This window comes from Eptesicus fuscus, chromosome 20, assembly GCF_027574615.1.
Source record: "Eptesicus fuscus isolate TK198812 chromosome 20, DD_ASM_mEF_20220401, whole genome shotgun sequence".
NCBI classification, from domain to species: domain Eukaryota; kingdom Metazoa; phylum Chordata; class Mammalia; order Chiroptera; family Vespertilionidae; genus Eptesicus; species Eptesicus fuscus.
Genome location: NC_072492.1, coordinates 17482057 through 17497454, shown reverse-complemented (window position 1 = coordinate 17497454; position 15398 = coordinate 17482057). Strand labels below are relative to the sequence as shown.

Genomic DNA, 15398 nt, shown 5'->3' with positions numbered 1-15398 from the left:
GTTTCTGGTTCACCTCCTGCTACTCCCGTGGGCAGTGGGATGGGAGGGGAGGGTTCCCACCTGGGCGCCAGCCTTTATCCTTCTCCCGGGAAAGGGGACAGGAGGATGCACATCTGGAAGAAGAACAGCAATGATTTTTACTCGGGTTGAGGAAGCGACTGTCTAGCACATTCCCGTGGCTTGAGACACCAGTGGGCCAGCACTTCCCCTGGAAAAGGAAACAGACTCCATCCCTTCCTGCCTCTCCCCACGAGGATTTTTTTTTTCCCAAGTCTGGCCTGTCTGGGGGCTGAGACTTGCATGGCTCTGATCTTGTCTTCTCCATAAGCCTCCCAGGTCTCCTCCCCTCTCCCCCGCCCCCCGCTTTCCTGGGCCCCACCGCCAGCTTCCTCGCGCTCCGTCTCTGCCCAGGCTGCGTCAGCTCCTGGCCTCACCGGGTTGGGTGCTTGAGGAGCACACGGATTCGGCGAAAAAGCAGAGTGGTCCAGGGTAGGGCTTCGGGCAGGCACTTTCCCAGCACTTGGGTAGGAGCCATGAGGAAGCCCCAGAGAAGCGGAACCTCCCTGCTCCGTCACTGAAAAACATTTAAACCAGAAAATCCGGAGAACAATGTAGCTAACAACTCTGTGCTCGCCTACCAGAATGCACAGGTGCTAAGCTCTGGAGATATATGGCAGAACTTTCTTTTTTTTTTTTGAAATCCTCACCGGAGGATGTATTTTTTTAAATTAATTTTTAGAGAGAGAGGAAGGGAGAGAGAAACATTGATGTGAGAGAAACATTGATCCGTTGTCTCCCATATGTGCCCTGACCGGAAATGGAACCCGCCGTCCTTTGGTGTGTGGGACGATGTTCCAACAACTGAGCCACCCGCCGGGGCTGTGGCAGAACTTTTTAAGTAAAGAAATAAAGCATTGCAAACGAAGATGCAGTCAGTCTCCCTGCCCCTTTCCTCTTGTCCTTCCCTCCAACCTACAAGCAGCCGCTGGCGGGCATTTGATGGGTGTCCTCCTAGGCTGCGGTTTGTGTTACTACATATCTGTATCTTTTTATGGCACTGCACGTGCTTTTTAAACGGACATAAGTATACACACGCACGCACACACACACACACACATATATATATATACTTATTCCTATATTTTGCAATTCAGTCAACATTTGTTGTGAAACTTGTCAGTGTTGCTACTCCCTTGGGCAGTGGGATGGGGAGGGCTGGGTTCCAGCCTGGGCACCCAGCCTTTATCCTCCTCATGGGAAAGGGGACAGGAGGATGCATTAGAGCCCTTGTCCGGGACTGATTTACACCCCACAAGCCGTCTGTAGAAGCTCCTGTTTCCCCACATTCTTGCCAACCCTTGATCCCATGAAATGCTTAAATCTGGGCCAGATGGGTGGGTGTGAAATGGCATTTTATGTAGTTTTAACTCCCATGTCCACCCTTTGCTCCCTGAAGAGGACGTGCACTCGCACAGCACAGAGAACGCTTCCTGAAAATATTTGAGGAGTTGAGTGGCCGTGCCTCGGTTTCCCCTTTTGCAGAAAGGGATGATGGCATCTGTTCTGCCTCCCAGAGGAGGCGAGGCTCTGTGTGGTCACGAGTCATGCAAAGCTCTGTGTTAGGTTCAGTGTGACACACGTGCACATGTGCCGGGAGGCAGGGCCTCTGGCTCCTCGGAGGCGGAGGACCATGGGACAGGGACCTAGAGGCTGAGGGAAATGGGGACTGTGCCTTTAAATGCAGTCCCTCACTCTTAGCATGGGGAGTGGAACCCTGGCAGGCCACACCCACTCGTGCCCACCCCACTCCTCCCCTGCCTCTCCCTGCTAGTTCCAGGATGTGAAAGAGGTGTCAGGCGTTAAGGGGATTCAAGCCTTGAGAGACCTTGATGATGCTAAATAAAGCCAAGTGCTGCTGATGAATTGGATTTCTAGCGTGCCAACAAAGACCCTATCCTGCTCCCCCTAACCCCCAGCACCCCCTTGTTAACCTTATTGGCTGAGCTAGTTTCCATGGAAACTGTCAAGTTCAGAGGGCTACTGTAGTATATGCATCCTGCCTTCCCCCTCTGTCCCCAGCTAGCCCCTTGGATCCGAGTTAGACGTTTCAGGGCTGAGGGAGCTCCAGGTGCTCTGGTTAAGCTCTCATCCATCCATTCATTAATCCTCTCTCCCCATCCCACTCCTGCCCGCCCCTCTCTCTCTCTTCCCCGCAGGCCAGCCAGCTTGGCGTGTACAAAGCGTTTGTGGATAACTATAAAGTCGCTCTGGAGACAGCGGAGAAGTGCAGCCAGTCCAACAACCAATTCCAGAAGATCTCCGAGGTGGCAGCGCCCTGCATGCCCCCCCGCCCCTCCCCTTCCCCCCGACTCAGGGCCTTGGGGGCTGCTCAGGGCCTCCAGCCTTGGGGCCTCTCCTGCTTTCCGGTTAGGGGAACGGTTCCCCTGATGGGTCCCACTTAGCCTGACATTTGCTTTCTTGCACTTGACATTTACCCTCTTCATGTAAGAACACCTATTTGTTTGATTTTTTTTTTTTTTTTGTCATAGTGTTGTAGGTTTTTCTGTGTTAGCACAGAGGAGGCAAAAAAAAAAAAGCAAAGGAAAAAGGCAGTATTTCCCACACGGCAGTGACCTTGAGCAAGTCACTTCCCTTCCTTTGTTTCTATAGAATGAGGTGTCTGGATCCCTCCAACTCATGCCAGACCTGCTTGATAAAAACCACAGGGACACAGGCACCTTCCTGGGAATTTCAAATTGGAAGGTTTGGGGTGGGGCTCAATATTTTCAATAACCTTCCCAGGTGATGTTTATGCCAGGAAGCTTCGAGGAAGTCTGAGCGAGGTGGTCTTTTCAGATCCTTGCAATCCCACAAACAGAGAGGACAGGGAGGGCCACGTAGGTGGAGAAGTCATAGCAGATCCTCTAGCTCAAGCATGTCAAGCTCCCGGGCGGCGGGCCACACGTTTGAAACATGCGTGGTCTAGCTGGACATATGCCTGTCCTGCTGCTGCCGCTCAGCCTTCCCTCCGTGCTCCTCCGCACGGCAAAGATGTGGCATTGTCTGCCGTCGACATGTCTGTCTCTCCAGGAAGTGGCAGGGCGGGCTCTGGGGTCCTTCGGGAGCACAGCTCCACTCACCCTTTTAGCCGGAAAGAGGCCCGTGACCGCCCCAAGCCGCTGGCCTCGCAGCCCGAGCACCGAGCTCCAAGCTCAGGGCCAGAGGGCCTCGGGTCCCAGAGCCGGGAGCTCCGCCTGCAGGTTTGGAGGCCCTGCCTCGCAGTCCCCTGGGGACCCTTGGCTTTCTCGCCTCGGCTCCGATGCTAGGAAGGTTGGTGAGCTGCAGCATAGTTTTCATGAGGCTTCTGGAGTGATGGGTTACAAGTTTGGAACGGACCTAGAGGCAGCACAAGAGTCAGACGGTGGGAGGTGAAAACGTGCAATTGATGACCAGTAAACGCTGACTGGAAACACGTGCACTTGGGTTGGTGGCCGCCTTGGGCTTGTTGAACCCAGACAGCAGGGGCAGCAGGAGGGCTGAGCTCGGTTTCTTCTCCCAAACCCAGGGGTCAGGTGAGTCACCCTGAGCCTCAGGAGGCGCAGGGAAGTCCCTCTATCCCGAGCCAGGAGGCTGGAGACACGGTGCTTCCCCGCACGGCTCCCAGTTCTCTCAGGGAACAAACCCGATCTCCCCGATCTGTGTTCAGAGAGGCCTGCTGGGGCTGCCTGGGTCCTGTATGGTCCAGAGCGGGGTCTCCTCTTAGCCTGGCCTGACTGCCCATCCTGCTGGCTCCCAGGACAGAGCCAGGCCCGTGGCCGCTGCCAGTGGCTTCTCACCCTGGCTCATGGGCTGACACTGGCGCTTCCTCCTGGCGCTGCCACTTAATTACTGCAATTAGGCCCGCCTCTCCACGGCAGTGAGTGACTTCATACCTCTGGGCTGCACTGGCGGGGATGGGGGGGGGGGGTGCTGAGGAAAATTCCTAAAGCTGGGAATCCAGATACCAGCCAGAGATGGCCTTGAGGAGCTGAGTAACCCCCTTCTCCCTTCTGTCTGGGCATCTCCTCCCCCCAGGCAGAGCGGGCAGTACCACCCGGGTACCTGACCTTGGCCTCCCCTCACTCCCGCCTTCCCACCACCCACACCCCTCTTGCAGCCCCCCCCACCCCAGTCTGTGCACTCAGCCCTGGAAGTGGGGATTGCATTACGGCTCCAGTTACAGCACACTGGCCCGTTAGCAAGGGCTGGAGCGGGGCCTCTAAGGGCAGGTAGAAGGTTTGGCTCAGAGAAGCTGCCCTGGAGTCTGTCTCCAGCCCTCACTCCCGGTCACTTTGCAGGGGACCCTGGGGGGTGCTGGCTCTTCCTTCCTTGCAGTTTCCTCTCTAAGGCCTGGCACAGGCTTCGGCGGGGGCGGGGGGAGGGGAGTGTCAGGTGGGGCTGGGGGCGTCTCTCCCCATGAGGGTAAGATAGAGCTCGGACTGCCCTGGGGGACTCACCCTCTTGGCCCCAGTGCACCACCCAGGTATTCCCCCCTGTTCTGTGCAGATGTGTGGGACCCCTCACTCCTTACCCCAAGAGCTGCTCATGCCCCCAGGATCAGCTGGTGTACCAGCTGCTTGTGTGTCCTGGGCTGATGTGTGCACCCCTAAGTGTTGGTGGGTGCTGGGTGGGGGCGGGGGCCCTGCTCTTGCCGCCGCTCATTCTCTGGAAGTTGCAGGGGAGGGGCTTAGGGGACAGGTCTGAGGAGCACCATTATCGAAGTCCAGTCGTACCTAGAGCCCCCCCACCCCTTGCCCACACCCTGCTGCTGGCCTCCACGAGGCCCCCGGGGACCGGGGGTGTGGCTCAGGGAGTCCAGGTGACTGTGAGACAGAGGGGGCTCTTGCCTGTTGGTCTTTTGTACCCCGGGGTGTCGGATCCTTCTTCCCGCCCTGCTCGCAGGGGGATGGGCGGGCTCCTGTACGGGCCAGGCAGTGATCCCTCTCCTCTGTTTGGCAGGAACTCAAAGTGAAAGGTCCCAAGGACTCCAAGGACAGCCACACGTCCGTCACTATGGAAGGTACGTGGGGGCAGGCTGGATAGCAGTCGCCTTCCTTTGTCTGGCTTTGTGGGCGACGGTGCCCTGCTTGTGTGAGCGTGTGCACGTCCGTGTGTGAGCGTGTGTGAGCGCGCACACACGGAATCAGCCTCTGTCCCCGGCAGCCAGCCAGCTCCAAACGTGCTCCTCCTTAGGATGCCAGCGACAGCTAGCTCCCCTCCCCCCACTCCTCCCGCCTGCTCCTCTCCCTCCCCTCCCCTCCCCTCCCCTCCCCTCCCCCTTGCGAGAAGAGCACTCTGAAGCGGCTGCTTGATTCCGGAGGCTGTGCAGCAGCCGCGTGCAAGGTGGCTGAGTGGCGGGCTGCCGATGGGAGCTGGGAAGCGATGGCCACAGGCTGCAGCCGTGGGGACAGAGGCTGCCATGGAAATTCTCCTCATCATCCGCTTCTGCTGTAACTGCACCTATGGTAACCCAGGCTCCCTCTCGTGGGAGGTGCTGAGTCTTCCCACCTCGGGGGGCTGGCTGGAGTGGGCTTAAAGGTGGCCGTCAAGGTTTGGGGAGCAGCAGGGAAGGGAGGGGACGCAAGTGGCTGAGTCCCCATTCCGGCCAGCTTCCAGCCTGAAATTGAAGTCTGGGGGCCACGCCGGGCAGGGATGGTTTAGAAATGGAGGGGCCAGGCTAGAAGATCCAGATACCAACCCCCCCACCCCCAAGATCTGCGTGGAATCGGTGGCTTCGCTTGAGGGGCTGTGTGCAACTTCCTGGAGAGGCTGTTAAGGACAGAAAGTGACAAGACTGTACCTGCGGGTGTGGCAACCTGGGCTGGAGAGGGGTCCTCGGGGGCCGGTCGGAGAATGACAGATGGCCTGGACAGCAGTGCCCTGGACGGGGCGGGCGCCAGCCCCCGGGAGAGGGAGAAGTTGGGAGTTTCTTTGTTTCCAGGGAGAGGAGAGGAGGTTGACGGCCAGGGCATTGTGTGCTCAGAGTGCACACGCTCCTTCTAGAGGAGATGGTCTCCCCTCAGAACAGGGCGGTGGGAGAGCTGGGAGGGAGGGGTTGCTCCGAGGGGGTGTGTTTCTGGCCTCCGGAGACCTGGGGCTGAGGTCTGGGCACTCAGCGCAGGAGGTGGCAGGGAATGCTGGCGGGCAGGGGGCGTGGCAGCTGCTGTGGTGAAGGTCGCTCACCCACCTTACCGTGGAAGGGGTCGGAGTAGCCTCTTTGCCAGGGCGCCCGGGGACAGGCAGGTGCTGTCAGCCAGGCTCCGGCTCTCAGGAGGCCGAAGGGGGCTAGGCAAGCAGGTGGCGGAAGCTGGGCCCTGCTCTCGGAGGCAAGCATCGCCTTAGGTCGGACGCCGGCTGCCTTTGGCAGGGGCCCGGGGTCCGGTGTGACCGCCCCCCCGGTGTTGGAGTGGCCCTCTCCTCCCTCCCTCCAGGCGTTTTGTCTCTGCACCCTTCCCGGTCACTTTCCTTTCACATCTCCGTGGTAACGGGAGCTCCTTGTCAAAGGCTGAAGGGGGTACAGTTTGCTGGAGGAGAGACGATGGGGCCTCCTGGGCTCTTTCCCAGAGACCTGTGTGCCTAACCTCCTCCCGTGTCCTGTGGCCAGGACGGCTCACGGCGGAGGCGGCCCTGAGGCAGGACCGCTGTGGGGAGCCTGGTCGCCGGGAGAAGCCGCCCGGTGCTCCGGCCCCTGAGCTCGGATTCGGGCAGCCCGGGGTTGAGCGGAGCGTGGACTTGAACTAGGCTGTTTGAGGATCCGAGGGAAATGCGCGTTTGCCCTGGCCTAGGAGTTGGTCACATCTCAGCTCGGCCTCCCCGAAAAGGAGGGGTCGGCCCTTTGCTTCCTCCTTCCTCCCCAAAAGGAAGCTCCGTCTTGTGACCCAGGCCTGGGACCTGCACGTCAGGGTTCCTCCGTCCCCGCGATGCTGCCTTTGAAGTCAGCGTGGGGAGTGAGGAGTGAATGAGCCCTTGCTGAGCACACTGTTCGGGATGCGGCTCTGGGGGTCCCAGAGAGACTACAACTGGGGCTCCCTCCGGCGTTGTCTGCCTTTGTGGTTGTTTGCTGAGCTCTTGGGGGCTCCGTGCCAGATTCTGTTGGGGGTGGGAGGGTGTGAAGGGAAGTCATGCGTGGCCCAGGCCCCTGAGGAGGGGGCTCACCTGGGCAACAGGAGAGGCCGGCTCGCCCGCTCCTTCCTGGTGAAGCTTTCCAAGAACAACTTATCTACCTTCCCTGTGCCCTGGAGAAGTTTCCTCCTCGTGAGATGGGGCTAGCGATAGCTCCTTCCCTTCTTAATCCAAGGAAAGCATGCATAGAAGCGGTACCATCGGACGCAGAGCCAAGTACCCCGCAGACTAGAGGGAGCCAGCTTGCTCGTGGCCGGGGTCTGACTTTTAGACATTGTGGGTTTTGTTTGCAGAAGTCCTGGTCAGGGAAGGCTCCTGGAGGAGGGGGGGAGGCAGGTGTTGCAACTTGGTGACCGGCGTCTATTCTGGGAACAGGACCGCCTGGCGAGGAGTGGGGAGAGCGGGAGAAGCGGGGCAGGGAAGCGGCGGGACAGGCGAAGGGGGCAAGGTGGGCTCCGTGCCCGGCATTCTCGGGGGAAGCAGGCGTAGGGGAGCCGTGGGAAGCGTGGACATCAGGCCGCTCTTCCCGCCCTGGTTCCTTCCACACGTGGCTGTGTCCCCGGGCCTTCTCCCTGCACGTCCCTCTCCCCTCACTGCCCCCAGCTGCCCTTCCCTCCGCACCCCGTCAGGTGGGCTCGTGAGGTGACTACTGGGATATTAATAACCCCTGTGAAACCCAACCCACCATTTGTGCAGACCTCTGAGCTTAGTCAGAAACCTCTACCCCCGGGGGCCCGAAAGAGGGACCGAGGGAGCTGACGCCGCAGTATCCGCTTTCCCTGAGAGAACGCCAGGCCCGCCCTGGCAGGTGCCCGCTGCACTCGCACTTTCTCTGGGGTCTCTGGGGCTCTCGGGGTGTGATTTCCCCCTCAGGATGAGCTAAGCCACATGGACACCCTGAACAGCCTCAGGACTGGGTCCCCCCTGGGCTGAGAATGGGGCTCTACCCTCACTGTCCCGGGATACCCCAAGCCTGGTCCTGTCCCTTCTGCTCCCATCGCCCGTGGGGAGGGGTTCTAGACCTTGCCTAATTAAGAAGGGGCTGCCAGTGAGTCATGGGAAGTGTGTGTGCATGAAGGAGTGGTTTTCAGTCATTCCTCTATCAGAATTAGCAAAGGCGCTTCTTAAAAATGCTGAGCCCTGGCTGGTGTGGCTCCGTTGGTTGGAGCATCGTCCTGGACACCGAAAGGTTGCCAGTTCGATTCTTGGTCAGGGCGCATACCCACGTTGTGGGTTCATTCCCTGGTCAGGACAGCAACAGATCAGTGTTTCTCTCTCTCTCTCTCTCTCTCTCTCTCCTCCCCCCCCTCCCTCTTTCTCTCTTTCTCCCTCTCTCCCCCTCACTCCTCCTCACTCTCTCTCCTTCCCTCTCTCTCCCTCTCTTCTTTCTTCCCTCCCTCCCTCCCTCCCCCTCTCTCCCTCCCTCCCTTCCTCCTTTCCTTTCCTCTCTTTCTAAAATCAATAAACATATCCTCGGGTGAGGATTGAAAAAGCGGACCCCCAGGTTCCACCCGGCAGAGTTTGGGATTCGGTTGATGCGGTGAGGAGAGCAAGGCCGGCGGCTGTGCCCTTTAAGGGCTCCCCGGTGATTCGAATGGGCAGCCGAGCACAGACTGCAGAGAAGGCCGCGGCGCACACTGAGACGTCCTCTCCGCAGCCGGCAGATTGTTCCCGGCGTGCCTGCTCAGCAGCACACAGGGCATTTCCATCTAGGGCTTTGGGGGGCTCTGGTGGTTTGAGGGCTGAGTGTCAGCTCTGAGACCTGTCACAACCTGGCCCTTTGGGGCACCCAATCTAGGGTCCTCCTCCCCAGACCGGCATCCTGCCTCATGGCTCCCATGGCAAGAGGACAGAGGTCACGACCCCATGACCAGAGGCCTCCAGGTGCAGGACTGAGGCCGAGCCCCCCATGCGGGAGGGGCAGGCACAGCTGCTCGCAGGCCGCTCCGTTGGGAAGTACTGGTCGGCCAGCTGCCGCTTCCACCTGTCTCTGCTGAATCCCAGCAATCCTCACTTGGTGTCCTGTCACCGAGAGGGTGGCGAGTGGGGGCCCTGCTGAGCTTGTCTTTTTCTGTCTCTTCCGAGCTCCCAGAGGCCCCACTGGCATTCCTTCAGGAAGTCTCTGCCCCCTCAGCTGCCACGGGCTGCTTGCAGACCCCCTCTGTGGGGAGCGGGCCTGCCCCCCTCAGCCTGCCCTGCTTTGTCTGGGGGTCTGAGTACGTGGAGAGGGGTCTCCCCGTGGAGAGGAGGCTGACTGGGGTCAGAGGAAGCCTGCCCTTTCCAGCTGGCGGTGCCAGGCCGGGGGCCAGATGGGCATGAGCGTGATCGGGCCGGGGGGAGCTGCCTCCCTGGAGGAGCAGCGTGTCTCCTTCCCACATTCTGGGGTCCCAGGTGTGACCCCGAGTGTGCTGGAGCTGTGGAGGGCAAGGCTAGACACCGTTGTGCGATTCAGGGAGGGGCGTACAGAGGAGCACCTGCATCCGCTCTGAGCCCCGTCAGGCCAGGGCAGGTCTAGGGACGGCCCTGGAGGAAATGGCATCTGTGGGGGCGGGGCCCAGGCTGCCAGGGCTGTGTGTCCCCCGCCGTGCCGTCTGGCCTGCCTGGGGTGACCGTGGAGCTGCAGGTTGCTGCGGAGCCCGCTGTGTGGTGGGTGTCCGTGCAGGGGAGCGAGGCGGGTCGGGGAGCGAGGCTGGTTCCTGAGGTCTCCAGCTGCTCCTGATTCCATCGGTCCCGTCTCCCCCCTGCCCTCCCCAACAGCTCTGCTCTACAAGCCCATCGACCGCGTCACCAGGAGCACCCTGGTCCTGCACGTGAGTGTCCGCCCCTGCACGGCCGGGACCGGTCAGGACCCAGGGGAGGCCGAGCCCAGGGTGGGCAGGTGCTGGAGCCACTGAAAGCAGCCCATTTGGGAAACTGGGCGGAGGGTCCCTGGACCCCGACTTGCCTGCCTGGCCCGTGGAAACCATGTCGGCGGGGCCAGGGCCTAAATATAACCGGGCTACTAAGCGTGACGTTTGGCCAGACGCACCCTAGGAGGCAGGCAATTCCTGCCTCCCCACCCTCCCCCCTTGCCTGATGGTCTCCAGTGTCCTAGGAGCAGCTGTGGGTGGTTAGATGGGTGCGATGAGGCTCCACATGGCTCCCCCACACCCCAGGGGGGGGAGAGTAATGGCCTCAGCAAAATAAAGGGGCACCACTGCCTTCTCCCCTGCTGCCCCTAATTTTAGTTCAGCTTTTGCAGGCATGACCAGACTAGAGTGTGGGTCCCTGAGTGCCCCCCTCGGAATTCTTTTAGTGAGAATTCGTGCTCCCCACTGTCTTCTTACTGAGCCCCAGAACTCCTCTCAACTCACCACCCCAACCCTCTCCAGGACCTGCTGAAGCACACGCCCGTGGACCACCCAGACTACCCGCTACTTCAGGATGCCCTCCGCATCTCCCAGAACTTTCTGTCCAGCATCAATGAGGACATTGACCCCCGCCGGACTGCTGTCACAACCCCCAAAGGGGAGGTGAGCTCAGGACCCAGCCCAGCCTCTCACCCAGCGGGCCAGGTCACCCACCCCTGCTCTCCCGATGCTCAGGCACGCCGCCCTGTGCCCTGTGCCCCTCCAGCCGGATCCCTCACTCCCAGCCCTGGAGAGGCCTTCGGGCCCGGGGCGAACAGCTTCAAGCCCAGGGTCTCATTCATCTTCATAATGAAACTGAGGCCAGGGAGTCAGTCCAGGTCTGGCACAAGATCTCTTAGCCATCGTGTCAGAGCGGGGTTCTTCAGCGGGGATTATCTGTCTGCAAGCCCCAGGCACTGTCCCCATGCCAGGGACGTGGTGGGCTCTGCCCATCTCACTCTTGAATGCAACCCCCTCATGGGTAGTATGATGTCCTCAGGGCCCCCCTGGAAGGCAATGGCTCGGTCTGAGGGAGCTCGGGGAGTCAGAGGGAGCTCGGGGAGTCTGGGGGAGTGGGAGCTCTGAGCTGCCTCTGATCAGCCTGCACCAGCAGGTGGGAGAAACGAAGGAGGGAGCCAGCCCCATAGCAGGAAACGCTGGTGGGAGAGGCGGCTGAGGCAGCCAGGTTACTGGAACGTCCCAGGTGGGCGCCTGGAAGTGGCACAGCAGTTCCAGTTCCCCGGGGGCCCTTCTTGGCGGAGGGTGTGTGGAGGGGGGCGGGGGGGCAGTGAAGGGAAGCAATTTGAAGAATGAGACAGTCGCGGCACGGGTCAGCGGCCTGGCCCACGTACAGTGCTCCGGTGCAGGAGAGGTAATTAAGTGGTGTTTAGGAGCGCAGGCTGGCTGGGTTTATGCTCCTTTGTTACATTCACGAGTCCCCAGTGTCTCCTGGGAGGGAGGTAATGAGGGACAGGATCTAGAGAGTGACTAATGGGCACGGGGAGCTGTCCCGGCCCGGTTTGCAAACCCTGGAACATCACTCGTTGGTTTGACTGGGGAGGGAACGCTCTCCGGAGGGCTCAGCACTGTCCGTTTCAGACCGTTCCAATGGCACACTTTCCCCAGGCTCACCTAACGTGGTAGCACAGGCAGCTCACGTGGGACACAACCCACGGAAGGCGGGGACAGATTGTGACAGCCCCCGGGACTCTGCTGCTCCTGAGGCTGGCAGGGAGGGAACGGCTGGGAGTCCTGCTCTTGACCATCCAGCACCCAGGTGGGAGGTGGCTGCAGGTTCCCGAGGACAAGCTGCAGCCCCACAGAGGGTGGCCAGGCCTCCCATCCATCTGGGGCGGGTGAAGCGTTGACTCAGCGGTAGCATCAGCAGCCTGAATGGGTCTGCAGGTCGAGTTGAACTGAAGCTAGAACAACTTCTTAGGCAGGGGTGTGGGGTGGAGGGTGGGGGTGTGGGGGGTGGGGCGGGGGCGGGAGTGTTCATGCTCCAGGGTAGAGGAACCATGTCCCTGGGAGCTAGGGTCCATCCGGGTGGGAGCTATTGAGAGCTGCGGAAAAGTGTAAAGGTACCGTTGTTTTTTGTTCTGTTTTTTAATCCTCACCCAAGGATATTTTTCCATTGATTTTTTAGAAAGAATGGGAGAGAGGGAAAGACAGAGAAATATTGATGTGAGAGAAACATCGATTGGTTGCCTCCTGCACGTGCCCCGACCGGGGCCCAAGCCAGGAAGGACCCTGCAACCAAGGGACATGCCCTTGCCTGGAATCGAACCCGGGACCCTTCGGTCCGCAGGCCGACGCTCTATCCACGGAGCCAAACCGGCGAGGGCTAAAGTTCCCATTGCTGATCCCCAGGGTGTGCTGGGCCCTGGGGCCGTTCTGCATACACCAGTTTTGGTGATCCCTTCCTTTGGGGCTGACATCATCCTCCCTCAGTTTCACCGAGGTGGAGAGAGGTCAGGGAGCTCGCTCGAGATCTCGGCTGGGAAGTGGCCGAGTCTAGACTCAAGCCCACGCCCATGTGACCACCAGGCACTGCGGCCCCTCCCTGCAGCCCACCCCCCAGTAGATGGTGCCCTCGTGCCTGCTGGGCCCGGGCCGACCCCCCTGAGCGGGCGGGTGGGCGCGCATCTCTCTCCCTCAGACGCGGCAGCTGGTGAAGGATGGCTTCCTGGTGGAGGTGTCCGAGGGCTCCCGGAAGCTGCGGCACGTCTTCCTCTTCACGGACGTCCTACTGTGCGCCAAGCTGAAGAAGACGTCCGCGGGGTGAGTCCGCGTGAGGCCAGGGCGCGGAGCTGGGGGGGAACTCCAACCCACCCTGCTGCCCCTCAGCAACCTGGGGCAATCACCTTCCCTTTTAAAAACGTATTAATTAATTCCATTTTACTGCATAGCCTTTTTCTAAAAATAAATTGCTTTTAATTATAAAGATGATATAACCAAATTACAGACAAGAAACCCCATCACCCATCCGAACATAAGCATCAGTCTCCTGCTGCTGTATTTCCTTTCTCCTTTTTTTTTTTTTTTAACGTTCTTATGTTTTTTCATATACTTGTAATCAGAGTGAATACCCAATTTGGGGCTCTGCTTTTTCCATTTCACGTCATAAGCATTTTCCCTGTGGCTGCCTAATCTCCATAATCATCATCTCACTTTCCTGCGTGATGTTACGAGTGGATATGCCATGATTTACTTCAGCGTTCTTCTTTTATTGGACAGCCCAACATTTTTGCTAACTGCGAGTCGGTGAATATTCATTCAATCTGCTGCTGTCATTTTTTGTTGAGTGGTTCTGCCGTGCCAGGTGTCATGACAAACGCTTTGAATATGTTATTTCTAATCGTCCCAACAACTCTATACAGTAGGTATTATTATCCGCATCTCACGGAGAGAAAAGGCTTAGGATAGTTACAGAAGCTGCCCACGGTCGCACCACTGGGCGTGGAGGAGTTGGGATGAACCTTTCTCCCGCCTGGAAGCGTCTGTCCACCTCCATCTCTGTGCTTAGTGAGATGGGTCCACGCTGCACTATGAGCACAAAGGGTTATTCAGTATTCACCCCACCTTCTTTCCCCTACTGTGTGCCAAGTATGCTGGCTCACAGTCAGTCCACGGGCTAGACCGTGAGTAACACTAAGGGACCGGGATAAGAGGCCCAAACCTCAGCTCCGGGGGAAGTGAGAGGAGGAGAGGTTGTCGTGAGCTTCGGTAAAGGGGATGACTCCCTGGAACGAGAGCTGAGATGACTCTAAAGCAGAGGTGGCAGTCCTGAGCGAGCGTACGGAGGCCTTCGGCCCTTTGCCTGGGGCAGGTGTTACTAGTGAACCAGAGCACTGTTGCACACTGGGTATGAACGTGGCTTTATCATCCTCCACCCGGCACCCATGGGACCTCTGTGGGTCAGAGTGGGCATTCACAATAACATCTGTATCCCATCCCTGGCCTGAAGGATGATGAGTATGAGCTAAGTATGGACAGGCTGGCGGGGAGGGGAGAGTGTGGGACGGGGAATAGGAAAGGGTGAGGTCTGGGATGTTTAAAAAAATCACTCGCACTGGACCAGCGGGCGGGCAAGGCCTCCCCGCCGCCTGACCCCGGAAGCCTGTCCCTACTCTGCGTGCGTGTTTCCTGATTGGGCTCCTCGGGGACCGTGGATCGCGTTTGCCAGTGACGAGTTCTCAGTAAACCCTTTCTGGTGGTTTCTGGGTCCGGGCTTAACGAGCCAAGTTCCTCCTGGCTCATGTCTCCCTCTGGCCTGTTTGCAGGAAGCACCAGCAATATGACTGCAAATGGTACATCCCTCTGGCCGACCTCGTGTTTCCGTCCCCCGAGGAGTCTGAGGCCAGCCCCCATGTGCACCCCTTCCCGGACCACGAGCTGGAGGACATGAAAATGAAGATCTCCGCCCTCAAGAGTGAGATCCAGAAGGAGGTGAGCAGGGCCTGCATCTGAGCTGGGACAGGGAAGTTGGCTGCTTTTATTGGGGGCCCTTTGAACCCGGTGTACGGGGAGGTGCGGGGAGGGGAAGTCATAAGGGTTGGGAGCCTGATAAGGAGGGAAGATGAAAGAGTAGGAGGCCTCAGCACAATGCTTAGGGAAAGGCTTTGATGGTGGCAGATTAGCACTGAGCAGATGGAGGAGGCCTGGCCAAGGAGTCAGTGCTCAGAATTGAGGGGCTAATTACCGGAGATTTCCCGGAGAACAGTGTATCTCAAACGCTGTAGAAAAGGGAAGCAAGAGAAGAAGGCCTTCTTAAGGAAGAGCAGGACGTGCACGAGAGAAAGGACCTGGGAAGCCTCCGAAACTGACAGATCAAGGAGGCAAAACCGAAGGAGAGAAGGGCCTTGAATATCGCAGTTCACGCACTTGGTCTAAAAATGCACAGAAGCTTGTGCCCTGACAGAGAACTGAGATTCTCGCCAAACACCGGTGAAACATTCACCAACATTTAACATGCATTAGGCTGCAAAGGAAACCTCAATTTTTATTTTTTTAAATGTATTTTTATTGATTTCAGAGAGGAAGGGAGGAGAGGGAGAGAGAGATAGAAACATCTGTGATGAGAGAGAATCATGGATTGGCTGCCTCCTACACACCCCACACTGGGGATCGAGCCCACAACACAGGCATGTGCCCTGACTGAGAATCAAACCGTGACCTCCAGATTCATAGGTCAACGCTCAACCACTAGCCACACCGGCCGGGCAGAAATGTCAATAAAAAATAAAAAATCTGTAGCATACCAGTTATGTTCACAGATCACAGTGCAGTAAAACTAGAAATCACCAACTAGAATGTATTTAAGGGTGAGCCGAGAAAGTTAAAACTTTC

At 58.7% G+C, this 15398-nt stretch overlaps 1 protein-coding gene across 3 annotated transcripts in view; it reads left to right on the top strand.

The window, feature by feature from the left end:
* Positions 1-15398, top strand: part of ABR (ABR activator of RhoGEF and GTPase) — a 190207-nt gene that overhangs the window by 125378 nt on the left and 49431 nt on the right. For all 3 annotated transcript variants that reach the window (XM_054709005.1, XM_054709006.1, XM_054709004.1), the window contains 6 exons: positions 2217-2324; positions 4999-5059; positions 9919-9971; positions 10533-10673; positions 12709-12830; positions 14333-14498. In XM_054709005.1, coding sequence (XP_054564980.1) covers positions 2217-2324; positions 4999-5059; positions 9919-9971; positions 10533-10673; positions 12709-12830; positions 14333-14498 — 651 coding nt within the window. The remainder of the gene's footprint in view (positions 1-2216; positions 2325-4998; positions 5060-9918; positions 9972-10532; positions 10674-12708; positions 12831-14332; positions 14499-15398) is intronic.